Source organism: Anas platyrhynchos, chromosome 2 (assembly GCF_047663525.1).
Source record: "Anas platyrhynchos isolate ZD024472 breed Pekin duck chromosome 2, IASCAAS_PekinDuck_T2T, whole genome shotgun sequence".
NCBI classification, from domain to species: domain Eukaryota; kingdom Metazoa; phylum Chordata; class Aves; order Anseriformes; family Anatidae; genus Anas; species Anas platyrhynchos.
This window is the reverse complement of record NC_092588.1, coordinates 159,185,602-159,202,195: the sequence shown is the minus strand read 5'-3', so window position 1 is coordinate 159,202,195 and position 16,594 is coordinate 159,185,602. Positions and strand designations below refer to the sequence as shown.

Here is a 16,594-nt window from a genome sequence, read left to right as displayed (position 1 = left end):
CAGTTTGGTTTCATGCTCGGTACTTAACCAGTATGCACGCCTTGTTTACTGATAAGCTTTTGCTCAGTCAGGTCCAACGCCTCCCGGACACCCCTTGTTCTGACTTCAGGACTTGCAATTCCTCCCTGAGGGGGAGGAAGGGGCTGTTTTCCTATCTGCACCTGGCAGACCTATAAACATATAGATATATTTATGCATGTATGTGTGAATGTATACATATATGTCAATATTTTAATTCCAGTTGGTCCTTAAGGACAATTGACAAAGTCTTTGTAGGACTCCTAGATGTGATGCACATTCTGATTACCTACTGAACTTTAACCCAAACTGCTGTGTTAATTTATGACTGTCAGCCATGAAAAGCATGCTGATTACTTAATATCACGGAATGATCAAATATCTGAGTTAGAAGGGACCCACAAGGATCATCGAGTCCAACTCCTGGGTCCCCAAAGGACCAGCCCCTGTGTGTGAAAGCGGTGTCCAAACGCTCCTTGAGCTCCATCAATCTCGGGGCCGTGCCCACGTCCCTGGGCAGCCTGTCCCAGTGCCTGACCACCTCTGGGTGCAGACCCTTTCCCTAGCCCCCAGCCTGACCCTCCCTTGTCCCAGCTCCATGCCGTTCCCTCGGGTCCTGTCCCCAGAGAGCAGAGCTCAGCGCCTGCCCCTCTGCTCCCCTCGTGAGGGAGCTGCAGGCCGCCATGAGGCCTCCCCTCGTCTCTTCTCCATGCTGAACAATCCAAGCAACTTCAGCCGCTCCTCATATGTCTTCCCCTCTAGACCCTTCACCACCTTTGTTGCCCTTCTTCGGACACTCTCTAACAGTTTTTTATCTTTCTTGTACTGTGGTGCTCAGAGCTGCACTCAGTACTCGAGGTGGGGCCACACCAACGCAGAGCAGAGCAGGATGATCACTTCCTTTGACCTACAGTGCTGTCCTTGATCCAGCCCAGGATACGGTTGGCCCTCTTGGCCACCAAGGCACGCTGCTGGCTTGTGCTCAGTTTGCTGTCGATCCAAACCCCCAGAACGCTTTCTTCTGGCTGCTCTCCAGCATCTCGTCCACCGGTCTGTATAACCAGGGTTGCCCTGTTGCCCTTTCCCAGGTGCAAAATCCGACACTTGCTCTTGTTAAACTTCATATCGTTGAATGGCAATGACAATGATCTAGCTGACACCAGCTAGTTCTCAGAGTACTTTGGGACGAATCCCATCAGGCCCCATTGGCTTGTACGCATCCAGGTGGGGAAGCCAGTCTGCACAAGATCGGGGTTAACTGGGAGTTTGTTGTGCTGGCTCTCGCCATCCCCCAGCTGTGGGTAGCTGGGGCCTCAGAGCCCATCATCGGTGTTCAAGACAGAGGCAGAGGTGAAAAATGCATTAAATGTCTCTGCTTTGTCTATGTCCCTCATTGTGAGGTGACCATGCTCATCAGACCAACGTTTGCTCTGCTCCTTCTTTTCCCATTAATCTACTTCAAAAAGTCTTTTTATTGTCCCCCATGCTGCTGGGCAGCTTCAACTCTAACAGAGCCCGCGCAGAGCCGGGAGCAGCTCATCTGGGCTCGGTGTCAGACAGCTGTCGGTGTGTCCCCTAGCCCCAAGACTAGCTCCGGCTTCCCTGCCAGGCCTCGACACCATGGTGTGGGCAGCCCACGGCCCCAAGGCCCCAGCAGCAGTCCCCGGGGACCATCAGGAGCAGCATGAAGGCAGAAAGAGAAAGCAGAAGTGCATGCCGAAGACCCCAGCAGCCCAGAAATGCACAGAGTGCTCAAACGGCCGGGCTGAAGCACCCCCTTTACAAGAAGTCACGTGCTGAGCCAAAAAAACCCACTGGATTCTGTGGTGGATCACCGCAGGCCCTCGGCCTGCCCTGCACGGCCCCAGCAGGGCCAGAGCTGGCTCACGCACACAGATAGCGAGGTTTTGGGGCAGGACTTTGCACCCTGCGCTGTGCCTCCGGCTGTAACCAACGGCTGCTGCCCCATGTGCCCTGAGCCTGGCACAGCACAGCCTAAGGAGTGGGAAGAGGAGAGGCAGCCTCGGGAAATCCCAGCCCCTGACCGCGGTGCAGGCTGCAGCTGCCTCGTCTCCTGCCCCTTCTTCTGTCAGGGCTCTGCCTCCAGTCCCACCAGCAGCAGGAACTGCTTGAAAAATAAACACAGATCATCGCAGGAGTTAAATAACTCTGAGGCTGGACTGTTTCTGGAGGAATTACAGGAATTACAGGAAGTAGCGTTAGAGTTGCCCGCACCTCCAGGGCTGCACAGAATCGAAACCAAGCTGGGGGCTGGTGCGGGAGGAGCCGGTGCTGCCCTTGTGGCATGAGCACAGTTCTCCAGGCTGACACCGGCCGTCACCGCTGTCACTTCCTGGTGGCTGTGAGCGTCCCGCGGGGACAAGGCGAACGCCAGCACAGGACGTGCAGGAAGGTACGGGTGGGAGGCCAGGGGCCGCGAGGCTCCGTGCCAGCGGGGAGGGCTCTGAGGGGGCCTGGGGACCTGGCGCAGGGCAGCGGGGCAGGGAAGTGGCTCTTCCCCAGTCCCCTTCTCCCTCCTTCCCTGTTCCCCACTCCTCACTCCCCATGCTTGGTGTGGCCCCGACCGCAGCCCAGGGGAGCACCTGGGCACCATGCTCAGCCCCAAGTACGGCCACAGCTGCACGAGTGTCACCACCCCGAGGGTTCTTGCCACCACCTGAGGGTCCCTGCCAACCTACTGCCTTCCCCCGTGCCTGAAATCCTGTGCAGACTGAGACTGAGACTGAGGAAACAGACCAGCGGCCCTCTTTCCCCGCAACACCTCATTGCTCCAGCTGTTATTTTGAATTTCTGTTCCTTGCTGCTGTCCGTGCACTGCTGTGACTGCACACGCAGTAGTGCGATCCAGGGGACCCCGTCTGTCCCAGTGCCACCGCAGCCTGACCCAGCTGCAGTGTCTCCGACCCCTTCCCACAGCGGGGGCACACAGAGCCCCGCAGCCTCCAGTGGCCAGCAGCAAGGTTTCGAAACCATCCCCACTTTTAATGAAAATCCCTTCTGCTGTCAGTGATGCTCCCAGCATCTGGGTGCCTGCTGACGGAGCCCTGGGTGTCTGCTTTTGTCTCTGCAGCCAGGCCGTGGCCATCCATCGTGTCTATTTGCAGCCCGGGCTCGGCGGGGACTTGGAGATGAGGCTGATCCTGGCCGGGAAGGCTGGTGGGGGGAAAAGCGCCACGGGGAACACCCTCCTTGGGAAGCGTGTCTTTGAGTCCAAGCTGTCCCACCAGCCAGTGACCGTGAGATGTGCGAGTGCACAGGGGCACTGGGATGGCAAGGACTTCACGGTGGTTGACACGGCCAACATTTTCAACCCCGAAGGTGACAGCAGTGAGGTGCGCCAAGAAATTATCCGCTGCATCAGGCTGTCCTCCCCGGGCCCCCATGCGCTGCTGCTGGTGACCCAGCTGGGCCGATTCACCCAGGAGGATGAGGAGGCCGCAGAGAGACTGCAGGACATCTTTGGAGCTGATGTTTTGCAGCACACAATTGTCATATTCACCCGTGCGGAAGAGCTCGTGGGGGGGTTGCTGCAAGATTATGTGAAGTATTCCAAAAACAGGGCTCTCTGCGAGCTGATTGAGAGATGCGGGAACAGGTACTGCGGCTTCAACAACCGGGCAGTTGGAGCCGAACGGGACCACCAGGTCATGGAGCTGATGGGGATGGTCCGCTGCATGGTGTGGGCGAATGGGGACAGGTACTACAGCAATGAGATGTACCTGGAGCCCATTTTAACAGAAGAGAAGGTGGCGTATCACATGGCGAGGTACAGAGAAGGCAGGAAAAGTATTGGGTTTCTCACTCTGTCTTACAGGAGACCTATTGTGATTTGTGGGATGATTCTCCTTGCCATTGCGGTGGTTGTCATTATTTTTCTTATTTGGTGGGAGCGATGAATCCCAGCACCACAGAGCCACTGAACGCCTGGGGCTGGAGGCACCTCTGGACACCGCTCCAGCTGCCCAGGACCGTGTCCACTGGGTGTTGGACATCTCCAGGGATGGAGAATCCAGCGCTAGTCTGGGCAGCCTGTGCCAGTGCTCAGACACCTGCACAGCAAAAAAAGACTTTCCTGATGTCTCAGTGGGCATCCTTGTGCCTCCATTGGTGCCCATGCCCTTGTGTCCAAGCTCTGGGCACCCCACCAGGCATTCACACACACAGACGGGAACCCCAAGCCCCTTTCCTCAGGCTGAGCAGCCCCAGCTCCCAGCATCTGCCCATCTTGCAGATGACTCCTTGTCTCGATGCAATGGAACCAACTCTTCCTTGGAAAAGGAGAGGAATTGTCTATTTTTAATGAGCTTCCCTTTAATCAATTGTCATATATGTAGTGCAGGACAAAAAATATGTTTTTCTTTTAACCTAGGCTCCCTTTGATCAGGGACTGAATGCTCCTTCTGGGAGAAACCAAAGAAAGTTGCCAATAGCAAGTAGCCTGAGGTTGTACTTAGGTGATGTGAACATTTTGAGAATCAAGGTTGTATTTTTGCAATAGAAGTTGTTTTTGCAGTGGAATATCCACTAACCTTGCATATTCAAATGTGATTGTGCAGCCATGACAGCAGCATAGCACTAGTTAAGCAGATAAGGGGAAGGTCCCACTGTCCCAACATAAGAAACATAGATAATTAAAATTGGATGAGTAGTACAAAATAAGCAAAAACAAGAATCACAGGCCCTCTAATCACAAGAGAAGTAAAAAAAAAAAAAAAAAAAAAAAAAGGAAAAGGAGAAATCAATGGCTGGTCAAATAAAATTGTACCTATATGGTATAGAAGTGCGTCAAGTAAGTTGTGAACCTGTAGTATTCAACCAGTGAGGAAACAGGGAGAAATCAGGTGTCGGGAAATAGGGGACATAGGGCTAGGGTAAACTTGTGCTGTGCGCTCCCACTTGCAGGATATGAAAAACAAAGTTGTGTTTTTGCAGTAGAGAATTACTTTTCTGTATTCCAAGGTAGCTGTGTAGTCATAATAAGGAGAAATGCGCAGTAGGTAAGTGGACAGGAGAAGGCTTCACTGTTCCAAAATAAGGTGGAAGCTTGAGACAAACAGGATGAGCAGTGTGGGAATAGTAAAACAAAGATCACAGAAACATAAGAAAAAAAAAAAAAAAGGAAAAGGGAGAAATTAAGGGGTGTAAAGAAAGAAGAACTGTACGCGTATGGTATAAAGGAGCGTCAAGTAGCTTGTGAAACTGTAGTACTCAGCCAGTGAGGAAACAGGGGAGGTAATGAGGTGTCGGGTAATAGGGAATAAAAGGTTATGATGTGTTTACTAGAATGGGCTCCTAATTGGTAGGACGCCTGCCACTGCAATCATGAATAAAATAGCTTCACGGAACATCCTGTCTGAAGAAAATTATTTGAGATTTTCCTCACAAGGATGCCCACCATTGCAATTGCGATTAAAATAGCTTCATGGAAGGTCCCATCTAAGAAAATTATTGATATTTTTATCACACCACCAATAGATAAAAGGGGTTAGGGTGCTTCATTGGGGAACACCACCAAGGACCCCCACAGAAAGGAAGGCATGTGCAGGAGGGCCTGAAAAGGAGCCATTAAGAATGATGCCGCGTGAGCACAAAACTCAGGTAGATGAGAATGAATTTGTATTAGATCACTAGAATAGTCATGAATTTAATGTCTGCATGTAGCCAGGAAGTCGACATTGGCTGTGCTTGATCTGTGGAAACTGCACCGAGCTCTGAGGCCTGAATAAAAGCAATCTCTCTCCTGAGTGCGTGCGAATGGGCTTATTGCACACGGGGTGAAGGATCATAGAGTCATAGAATGGTTGGGGTTGGGAGGAACCTTAAAGATCATCCAACTCCAACCCCCCTGAAACAGACGAGGCTGCCTCCCCCCAGATGAGGTTGGCCAAGGCCCATCCAGCCTGGCCTTGAACACCTCCAGGGATGGGGCATCCACAGCTTCTCTGGGCAACATGTGCCTCACCACCGTCTGAGTGAAGAATTTCTTCCTAACATCCAATCAAAATCTCCCCTCTTTCAGTTTAAAAACATTCCCCCTTGTCCTATCATTATCTACACAATTAAACAGTCCCTCTCCATCCTTTTTATAAGAACCCTTTGAGCACTGAAAGGCCTCAATGAGGTGTCCACAGAGCCTTCTTTGGATGGCATCCCTTCCTTCTCCTGTGCTGACTGCACCACTCAGCTTGGTGCCATCTACAAACTTACATCATGACACATTTCAATCATGCCTGGCACTGGGTCCTTGTGCATCCACATGTGTGGTGGGAGCGGAGGATGGCAAAATCCTTCTTGATGTGCCAAGCCAAGCCATGTCGTGCCAGCTTCAGGAGCTGAGTGGATCTCTGGGTCAAGTGGTGCCTGCCGTAGTGCGGGTGCCTGCCCCGGTTCCCTTCCCGTACTTCCTTCTACCTCCTTTGCTTGAGGAAGCGGTCAGCCTGGCGTTCTGGGATTCCTCCCCCCTCCTAGGCTGCTTTCCGCAGCCTTTCTGGGTGGGAGAAGAACCTGGGGTGAGTCAGGCAGCCCCCCCGAGCACTCCCCCAGCCCCACGCTCAGGTATGGCCACAGAGCTTCCCCTGCCTGCTGCACTCGCCTGGCAAGCAGTGAGACCTCGCGCCCTTGCACAGCTCATGGCCACCACCAAACCCCAGCCTGGGGGGAGCTGCAGCTTGGGCCTGATCCTGAATGCACCTGGACCATTCTCCACCCTCCCTAACGGCTGTTTCAGCACTGCGGGTCACAGTGCACTGAAGGGCGCCTCTCCACACAGCCAGGCTCAGCATTTATGGGCATTTATTAGCGTTTATTAGATGAGCATTTATTAGATGAGCTTCTGTAGACCCAGCAATCAGATACAATTACTCGCATTGCCCAGCGAAGGCAGGGGCAGCACAGCCAGTGACACCAGCAGCATCCCACTGCAGAGGGACCAAGGCTGGCACCACGAACCCTCCCGAAGCCCGGAGAAGTTCCTAGAGCCCTGGCTGCCATGGGGACAACAAGAGGCTTTGATCTCGGAAGCAGGGCTCCAGGCTGACCTGTGCTCTGAGGGGGCACATCTCACAGTCCTGATGTTCCTGTTGCTTTCAGCTTGCCATGTCTTCAGACCAGGGAGGAGAGAGTCAGCGCAGTGGTGCTGCCAGCAGGGCAGTGCAGCTCTCTGCCACCCAGCCAAGGTCTCCGGCTTCCCAGCACAACAGAGCAGCAGAGGAGAATTACACGTCGCCAGACACCCATTGCACTCTCGCAGCCTGTCAGGAGAGCAATGGCACAGGCCAGGGGAAAAGGTAGGTCAGTGACGGGACAGGAGGAAACATCAAGAGAGGAAGGAGAGAGTGATCTTCAGATCGTGGCAGGAAAGGCACAAGAGAGGAAACATCGCCCGTCTGACCAAAGCCTAGTTGGCTAGAGTATAGGACAATACTTTCCAAAAGCTGTCCGTGTGTCTTTCTCCAGCATTTCTCGCGTGTAACACGGAGCATCTTTGTTCTTCTCTACCATCGCATCAATCATTTTAATGAGGTCTGCAACCTGCTGTTTCCTTCTCTGCTCTGTAGCTTCGTTGCTGAAAGCAATGTACCTATTTCCACATTTTCCTGCAATCCCGCTGAGGTATTCGTTTGATTTCACAAAATCGTGGATACCATCTGGACTCTCAAGTTCTTCTGCTCGGGTGAATAACAGGATCGTGTACATCTGTGCTTCAGTATGGAAAATCTTTGTCACCCACTCAGCCACTTCCACCTCTTCTTTACTGATGTGGGCCAGTTGCATCACCAGGATGATAGCATGCACCCCTCCATAGAAGTGACGAAGAGCATTTCCAATCAGTTCAGCTGTTTCCTTATTGGCTCTCTTGGTGTCAAAAAGGCCAGGAGTGTCGATAACAACAATTTCTCTTCCACAGAATGTGGCACTCTCATAACTGTAGCTCTTGGTCACTGAATCTGGTGACACCATAGATTTAAATTCTTTCTTCCCAAGGATGGTGTTCCCTGTCGCACTCTTCCCATTTCCAGTTTTGCCCACGAGCAGGATGTTCAGCTTGGGTCCTGGGGGAACAACCAGAGACACGTGTCTGAACCCAACAGCCCTGTGGTGCCGGGACACCCCCTGCACGCCACACTCCCAGGGGTGAGAAGGAAAGGGTTTTTACTGCAAAAACACAGGAATTAGGGTTAGCGGCCCCAGCAGCGGTCCCCAGGGACCATCAGGAGCAACACGAGGGACCCCAGGGGAGTCTGGATAAGGCTGCCTCAGAGGGCCAGCACCCAGACCTCTTCCAGAGGCAGAAAGAGAAAGCAGAAGTGCATGCTGCAGCTCTCCAGCAGCCCAGGAATGCACAGAGTGCTCAAATGGCCGGGCTGAAGCACTCCTTTACAAGAAGTCACATGCTGAGCCAAAAACACCCACTGGATTCTGTGCTGGATCACCGCAGGACCTCAGCCTGCCCTGCACGGCCCCAGCAGGGCCAGAGCTGGCTCAGGCACACAGATAGCGAGGTTTTGGGGCAGGACTTTGCACCCTGCGCTGTGCCTCCGGCTGTAACCAACGGCTGCTGCCCCATCTGCCCTGAGCCTGGCACAGCACAGCCTAAGGAGTGGGAAGAGGAGAGGCAGCCTCGGGAAATCCTCGAGCCCGTGGCCTCCCCAGAGGGCCCGTGCACCGCGTGCACAAGCGTGCGTGAGGCTACACGAGGACGCAAACCCAGCCTCACCCTCAGCAGCACTGCGCCCGGCTGACTGAATGAGGAGGCTGCTAAAGGAGAAGGCTGTTTGCACCAGGGGAGTTTTAGGTTGGATGTTAGGAAGAACTTCTTTACCGGAAGGGTTGTTCGACATTGGAACAGGCTGCCCAGGGAAGTGGTGGAGTCACCATCCCTGGAAGTCTTTAACAGATGTTTAGATGTAGAGCTTAGGGATATGGGTTAGTGGGGACTGTTAGTGTTAGGTCAGAGGTTGGACTCAATGATCTTGAGGTCTCTTCCAACCTAGAAATTCTGTGAAATTCTGCTGTGGGGAGACATCACAGCGGCCCTCAGTGCCTGCAAGGGCTGCAGGAGGGCTGGGAGGGACTCTTGGGCAGGGGGTGTAGGGATAGGACACGGGGTGACGGCTTTAAGGTAGAAGAGGGTGGGTTTGGGTTAGACCTGAGGCAGAAATTCTTTACTATGAGGGTGGTGAGGCCTGGTGCAGGCTGTCCCCAGGAGCTGTGGGTTCCCCATCCCTGGCAGTGCCCAAGGCCAGGCTGGATGGGGCTGGGGGCAGCCACTCTGTGGCTCTGTGACCATGGGACTCTAAGCTTGGCCAGGCTCTGGCTGCTGCGTGCAGTGGGTAAGGCGCTCACCTTCCATCTTAGCGTCTGCCAAATTTGAGCCCACTCCGAGGGGAAGCCTGAAAGAAGAATAAGGGATTTTGAGCGAGGTTTGCCAAAGTCTCCCGTGCCCTCCCCACAGCAGTAACAAGGCCAATGATGATCACCAGGCTGTCGGGTCACTAACACACTTGGCGTGTGCGTGCTGCCTGCTGTGTGTGCATGCAGGAAGTGGTTGTATAGCTGAGGGTAAACACACGGGGCAAGGGCTGCTCCTCCTCAGCTGCTTGTGGCCAACTTGGGAGGGGATCCCGATGCTTTGGGGAACGAGGAGCTGGCAGGGGAACTCAGCTCGGTCACTGGCAACCCTTGCAGTGCTTTGGGAAACCTGAGAGCTTGCAGAGGACGTGCACAGCCCCCAACTGGAGCAGGAGCCTCCCCCCAGAATCACCATCAGTTCAGTGCCCTCGTCCGGCACCTGAACCTCCAGCCCTGAGCCTGAGCAGTGTGTGGGGTCTGTCCCAACCCCCAGCGGTGTGCGGGGTCCGTCCCTGCCACTGATCATGCCATGGGTGCCAGCTGCCACATCTCCTGCCCGTTTCAGCTCTGGACTCTGCCTTGAGTGATTTCAGCAAGATAAACTGCTCCAAAACTAAGCACAGACTATACACTACTCAAAGTAAACTAAAATCACGTCACTAAATAATTCAGTCATTACTGGAGGAATTACCCCATCCACAGCAAAGCCACACCACTTCTCGGCTGTCTTTCTTCTGACTCCCTGCCAGCTAGCTCAGGCTTAGCAATTCCTAAAGTACCCCCAAATGCCGAGACCCTTCAGAGCCACCCGGTGCACAGACCGCTCACTTCGCATGGCTCCAGCAGTGGCTGCTGTGCTTGCCTCTTACCTCCTCAGGTCACAGTGCTCGGGCCAGGTGCAATACAGTTCACGTCTTGCCCCTGATCGTGTCCTCAGCTCTCTGCTTTCTGTTCCTTGCCAGCACGAGAACGATGCTTTTATCACCTAACCACACGTGGCAGCCCCAGCCCAGGCAGACGATCCACCCAGACCCATGGGTACCTGAGCCCTTCATTTGAGCTGAGAGATGCCCTGCCCTGCCGAGCCATGGGTTGCACCAACCAGCCTCCGTTTGAGCCTCCGGGGCTCGGCATCACGGTAAGAAACAGAAGTGCAATGAAACAACTAGAACCCGTGTCAGCTGGGAAATCCCACAACAGAACCGGCATGAAGAACAAACCACAGCTAAAACAAAAAGCTGGGACAGGTACTACATTTCAACACCCCCAAGAAGACTGTTCTGTCCACAAAACAAGGAAAAAATTAAGAATGGCTTCAGTAATCAGAAAGTATGTGAAAGGTTCATATGGCACGCTTAGGGGGAAATATATTTAAAAGCTTGATTGTAACTTAAATGAGTCAATTTCTTCCTAGACACTTTAAGGCAGGTCAGAGAACTTTTTCACCCTTTTGATATTCCTATGGTGCAGACATTTCCACCCCCTCCATCGTAACCGGATAATGCGGCAAAAACATCCCCAGGTGGGGAGATCACCACAATCCGTGTAAGCCCTACCAGAAAAGAAGTAACCAGAAAACCTGGTGGAGGAGGTAGAGGGCTCTGTGTTCATGTATGTACCGCCATCCTGACCCAAAACAGAACACCAGTGTCCAGGCATGAGACACAGAATGCACCTGGCAGCATGGCACTTCTGGCCAGACGAATCACAGAATGAATCCTACAATGGTTTGGGTTGGAAGGAACCTCAAAATTTAGGTTTCAGTGTTTAATTTTGAACCAGTTTCTCTTGGTGCAATCGCTCCAGGGAGCACCCAGAGGTGGAGCAGGGACAGGAGATGAGGCAGCTGCCACCCGCATCACAGTCAGGGGCTGGGACGGACCCTGCTCACCGCTCAGGGCTATCCTATTCCTACACCCTCCCGCCAAGAGTGCCTCCCCACCCCTCGTGCACCCCCTTCAGGCTCTGAAGGCCGCTGTGAGGTCTCCCCGGGGCCTTCTCCTCTCCAGGCTGAGCAACCCCAACCCCTTGGCCTCTCCTCACAGCAGAGCTGCTCCAGCCTCCGAGCATCCCCGTGGCCTCCTCTGGACGCACCCCAGCAGCTCCACATCCCGGCGTTGGGGCCCCACAGCAAAGGCAGAGCTTGGGGGGGTCTCACGAGAGCGGGGCTCAGGGGGACAATCCCCTCCCTCACCCTGCTGGATGGGGGCTGCGACCATGCAGGGGACATCAGGTGCCTCCATGGTGCGGGTCCCATCCCTGAGCCACGGCCCTTGCTGTGGGATTGCACGGGACTCCCACCCTCGCACCCCTCTGTGCCTGCAGGAGGGGACCCTGCTCTGCCAGCACTCAAGAAGCGTTTCCAAGTGTTCCTCTTCCTCATCGTAGCACACGAGCCTCAACGCTGGTGAGGGGAACCTTGAACTGGGAGCAGGGGGAAGGCAGGGACATTCAGCCTGGTGAGGACGGGGTGGGCAGGGATGGCGAGAAAAGATACTTCTTTCTCCCCACACTCATGGTGCTCCCTGGCTCCACAGGCACCTGCAGAGCTGGCAGTGACAGCTCCGACCCCTGCCTCCACACCCCCGGGGGCTCCCCGCCACAGGTCAGTGATCACAGCAAAGCATGAAACTGCCCAGAAGCGCAGAGCAGCCCGTGTTCCTGAAGGCAGGGAGGTGCGCATGAGAAATGGAGCCTGTGCCTGTGTGCAGCTCCACAGCACATGAGCCTGGGGTCAGGGCACCTGCAGTGGGACGGCATCTCATCCTGTGTCACGGCACTTCCCTGCCAAAGCTCCTGGTGGTTTCAGATGCTCAGAACTGCTGCCACCAGGGCTATTTCTGCTGTCACGTACGTGTGACCAAACTGTCCCACCTGTCCCTAGGATGCTCTTTGCTCTGGGTCCTACCTCGGTGACGTGGATCCCCGAGAACCTGCACATGTGGCCTCGATACCCTGAGAAACAGCAGCAGCACCTGAGGGGCAGCAGGAAGAAGGGCTCGGTCCCTTGGTGTCCCTGACAGGGTCCCTTGGTGTCCCTCCTGGGCCAGCTGGCATTTGGCCCATCACCCTGTGCCCCTTGTCCTTCACCCCTCCACCCCCGTGCCAGGCCAAGGTGGCTCCCCAAATCCCATGCCAGCCTGCGGGGACATGAGGTGATCTCAGCCCATGGCAGTGAGGGGAATGTGACCAGTTCTGTCCTCAACCTGCTGCCACCAGAGCTGCTCAGGGATGGGTCCCCTCTGTGTGTCCCCAGGTCCGCAGCCATCCCTGCAATGCCCTGGGCACATCCCTGGCATCGAGCTGGAGACAAAGCAGAAACTGCTCAGCAGCCGCAAGCTTTGTGCTGCAGTTTTGTGCCGAGAGGCACAGCCCATATGGGGACTGCGGTGCTGTTAGAGGGGGAATCGGCTGCTTGCCATGTTGTTAAGCAACACAATGCAATTACATGAGAGAAGTAGTACAGCACAGTGTATTCTAGTTCTGCTCTTGCTTCTAGCGCAAGAAGCAGTGGTACAGCCGGACAACTGCCCTCCAACCACCGAGGAATGCCTGCCGCAGAAAGCGCACATTGTGCCGGACTGCTGCCACGATGAAGCAAGATTGAGGACAGAACTGCCACGATGAAGCGGCAGATTGAGGACAGAACTGCCACGATGAAGCAGCAGCAGCAGCACGGGCACCACATGTATTGCATGGACCACAGCCCCTGCACACACCGTCTGACCAACCCCAGGACGCCGTCTCCCTGCAGCTGCTGCTCCACTTGCTTCGCGAGGTACTCGCACTTCTCTTCGAAATCCATGTCGCTGCGGCTGAGGAGCCGCGTGGCCTGGTAGTAGAGCTTGCTCGTGTAATGGGTGCTCCAGTTCTCCTCCAGCACCTGATGCACCAGCACCATCAGCTCCTCGACCTGGGCTTCGCGCTCGGCTCTGGCCGCCCGGTTGCTGAAGGCGCAGCACCGTCCCCCGCAGGCCTGCAGCAGTGCCCGCAGGGCGGCGTTGCTGGGGTGTGCCACATAGTGCTGCAGGGAGCCACCCCTCAGGTCCTCTTTGCGGGTGAAGAGGACGATGGTGTGCCTCGCAGCCTCGCGCCCCAGCACCTGCCACACTTGCCGGGCGGCCTCCTTGTCCTCCTGCGTGAAGCAGCCCAGCTGGGTCACCAGCACCAGCACGTGCGGCCCCGGCGCCGACAGCAGCAGGCAGCGGGCAAGCTCATAGCAGGACCGGGCGCTGTGCTCCGGTGAGTCAAATATGTTGGGGGTGTCGGTGACCACCACGCTGTGGCCCCTCCAGAGCCGGCTCTCCTGGGCACATGTCTGTGTTACCGAATTTGGCGCCAGGCGTGACTCGAAGGCCTCCCACCCCAGGATGGTGTTCCCCGTTGCGCTTTTCCCTGCACCGGTCTTCCCGACGAGTACCAGGCGCAGCTCCATGTGCTCCTGGGTCCCCTGGCCTGCTGGCATCAGTGAGGGGAAAGGCTCAGTGAGAGAGCAGCAGTGTGTAAAGCACTGCCTGGGGTGGGGCATGCATGGAAACAGCCCGGCACAGGGGCACAGAGCTGCCTGTGCCATCCCGGGGATGCTCTTACCTCCCCAGGGATACCCGTGACACCCCAGGGATACCCGTGACACCCCAGGGATGCCTGTCCCCTCTCCACGTGCACGGCACTGCTTGGCACATGCCTGCTCTGTCCCCAAAACCCCCCCACCGACTGGGAGATTGCCAGGAGAGCCCGGTCCCCGCGGTGCCTGCGGTGGCACGAGGACACCGATCCCCTGCGAGGGGGCTCTGGGGCAGGGCAGTGCCCGGCCCTTGCACCCTTACCGTGATCCTCCCAGGAGCCGCTCGCCATCGTGCTCTACCGCAGTGTCAGTGCAGGAAGGGTGATGCCAGAGCTGGGTCACAGGCTGCAGGGGGACAGAGAGCAAACACACGTGCAGGGTGAAGGCTTTCCCGCTGGGCTTGGGGGATAAGGGCGCTGGCAGGCTGTGACCAAGCCCTTGAGAAGGCCGAGCCTGCAGCGCCAGCCCAGCCAGCAGCAGGCTTAGCCATGCACCATTCGCCTGTAGGTGAGCAACGCCGGCTGCTCCCGATCCCTGCGTTCAGAAGCAGCCCCCCAGGGACCTGCTGTACGGTTTCTGCGCTGCTGAGCTGTGACTCCGGAGCCGTGCAGCGCACTGGGGAGCAAACCCAGTGAGCACCAAGCCCCTGCAACCTACCCACAGCTCCAGGTGCAGCAGTGTCCCTGGGCAGGAGGTGCCCGTGCCCGGCCCCAGCTTTTAGTTTGGGGCTGCGGGGGCGGGAGCTGAGCGCAGCAGGGCTGGGTGCAAGGTTCAAGGACAGCCCAGAAACACTCGTGGGGGGCACGGAGCTGTGGGGGGCGGTTTGCTGCATGCTCTGCGGGGCACACCCAGCCCCAGCTGCAAACACCGAGGGTCTGGCTCTGCTCCTGGGCTGCCTCCCCTCGGCCCCACGGCAACCTCTCAAAAAGCACTGGGAAAGCTCGGTCTGTGCAAATGAGGGAACGCATGGCCTGGAAATACACCTCAGCGGTCATGAGGTTGACGAGACGATGAGGTGCAGCCTCCTACCAGAGGAGTTTTGGTCTGATGCTCGTACAAACACAGCCGGAGGCTCCCTTTTCCACCCAGGCTGTGGTGTGTGAGGCCGCAGTCTCCTGAGCTGGGGACGTTTTGTGGCACAGCACAAACTGGTGTTCAACCCCTGCCCGGCCCCTCTGCTAAGCCCAGGTCCCTCGCAGGACGCAGGGAGCCCCCTCCTCCAGCCCCTGCATACCACAGCCCCAGCACTCTGCTCGTGCTTTGGACCGAGACACTCGAGCACCGCGTTGTGCTCGGGGCCGTCCATACAGGGCGGCAAGTCCGGACCCCTGTGGGTGCCCGGGCACCCACCGCCCATGGCTCTGCGGTTCCCTGTGGCTTTGCAGTCCCCGTGGCACCACGGTGTGCCTGTCTGCTCACCATCACCCGTGGGCACGCTGCCCCGCAGCTCCCCTGGATCTGCTGCTGTGCTTGGGCTGCGCGCCTCCTTCACGTCCCCTTCCTGCTCCCCAGCCCCCTCCTGGGACGCTTTTACTTTCGGTCTGTCCGCGAACCTCCCGTGCTCCTGCTTCAGGCACCTCCTCGCCCCCCTCCTCATCCCCGCAGGGGCTCGGGCACTCTTCCACTCTTCCTCCCCATCCTCTTCCTCTCGGCCACACGTCCCCAGCCCGGCCAGTTCGGGATGCCCGCGGGGTTGCCCCTGGCTGCTGGGGGGTCCGCACGGTGTCTGCTGGGGGGCTCTGGGGGGTCCTAGGCCAGAGCTGCCGTGCCATAGCCACGGGGCAGCCGCCACCAGGGTCCAGCGTCGCCCAGGGGTGCTCCAGCACGGGGGGCACCGCTCCGGGACACACGGCGCAGCCCTGGTTCCGTTCCCATGTTCGCCCACTGACCGGAGTCCAACCCGCAGACCCCGGTGCCACCCGCTCCCAGTCCCCCGGCGGTTCCCTCACCTGTTTGGCTCCAGTACCTGCCGGTCCCCCAGAGCCGCCGGCACTCGGTGAGACCGGGAGCGGCACCCAGGTGTGCAGCAGCGGCCGCCGAGTAAGCCTGGAGAACTGTGCTCATGCCACAAGGGCAGCACCGGCTCCTCCCGCACCAGCCCCCAGATTGCTTTCGATTCTGTGCAGCACTGGAGGTGCAGGCAACTCTAACGCTAATTCCTGTAATTCAGGAATTAACACCCCTGTAATAACATCACCTGCCCAAGAGTCCCTCCCTGCCCTCCTGCAGCCCCTGCAGGCACTGAGGGCCACTGTGAGGTCTCCCCGCAGCCTTCTCCTTTAGCAGCCTCCTCATCCAGTCAGCCGGGCGCAGTGCTGCTGAGGGTGAGGCTGGGTTTGCGTCCTCGATGAGCCAGAGCTGGCTCAGGCACACAGCGAGGTTTTGGGGCAGGACTTTGCACCCTGCGCTGTGCCTCCGGCTGTAACCAACGGCTGCTGCCCCATCTGCCCTGAGCCTGGCACAGCACAGCCTAAGGAGTGGGAAGAGGAGAGGCAGCCTTGGGAAATCCTCAAGCCCCAAAGGGCCCGTGCACTGCCGTGCACAAGCGTGCGTGAGGCTGCACGAGGACGCAAACCCAGCCTCACCCTCAGCAGCACTGCGCCCGGCTGACTGAATGAGGAGGCTGCTAAAGGAGAAGGC

At 56.9% G+C, this 16,594-nt stretch overlaps 2 protein-coding genes across 7 annotated transcripts; one reads left to right on the top strand and one right to left on the bottom strand.

The window, feature by feature from the left end:
* Positions 1 to 1,824: 1,824 nt before the first annotated feature.
* Positions 1,825 to 5,783, top strand: LOC119715857 (GTPase IMAP family member 6). Its single transcript, XM_038174495.2, has 2 exons — positions 1,825 to 2,431; positions 3,110 to 5,783. The coding sequence occupies exon 2, from the start codon at positions 3,168 to 3,170 to the stop codon at positions 3,933 to 3,935; it is 768 nt and encodes a 255-aa protein (XP_038030423.1). The 5' UTR covers positions 1,825 to 2,431; positions 3,110 to 3,167; the 3' UTR covers positions 3,936 to 5,783.
* Positions 5,784 to 6,820: 1,037 nt separating this feature from the next.
* On the bottom strand, positions 6,821 to 16,305 carry LOC119715845 (GTPase IMAP family member 8-like). Of its 6 annotated transcripts, none has more exons than XM_038174450.2 (5): positions 15,904 to 16,305; positions 14,217 to 14,299; positions 13,110 to 13,848; positions 9,385 to 9,431; positions 6,821 to 8,090 (listed from the first exon to the last, which is right to left on the bottom strand). In XM_038174450.2, exons 2-5 carry the CDS (start codon positions 14,242 to 14,244, stop codon positions 7,444 to 7,446), a joined length of 1,461 nt encoding a protein of 486 aa, XP_038030378.1. In that variant the 5' UTR covers positions 14,245 to 14,299; positions 15,904 to 16,305; the 3' UTR covers positions 6,821 to 7,443. The 6 variants fall into 6 exon arrangements, with proteins under 6 accessions (XP_038030378.1, XP_038030387.1, XP_038030382.1 ...); XM_038174459.2 differs by having other exon boundaries at positions 13,110 to 13,845; XM_038174454.2 differs by lacking the exon at positions 15,904 to 16,305 and adding an exon at positions 15,374 to 15,888.
* Positions 16,306 to 16,594: the final 289 nt, after the last annotated feature.

Excerpts from the sequence above, each read along its gene's own strand:
- LOC119715857 (XM_038174495.2), top strand. The coding sequence starts at position 3,168 with ATGAGGCTGATCCTGGCCGGGAAGGCTGGTGGGGGGAAAAGCGCCACG.
- LOC119715845 (XM_038174450.2), bottom strand. The coding sequence starts at position 14,244 with ATGGCGAGCGGCTCCTGGGAGGATCACG. Across the intron at positions 13,849-14,216 it reads CGGCTCCTGGGAGGATCACG|CAGGCCAGGGGACCCAGGAG; the intron begins GTAAGGGTGCAA and ends CACTGATGCCAG. Across the intron at positions 8,091-9,384 it reads GGCAGACGCTAAGATGGAAG|GACCCAAGCTGAACATCCTG; the intron begins GTGAGCGCCTTA and ends TTGTTCCCCCAG.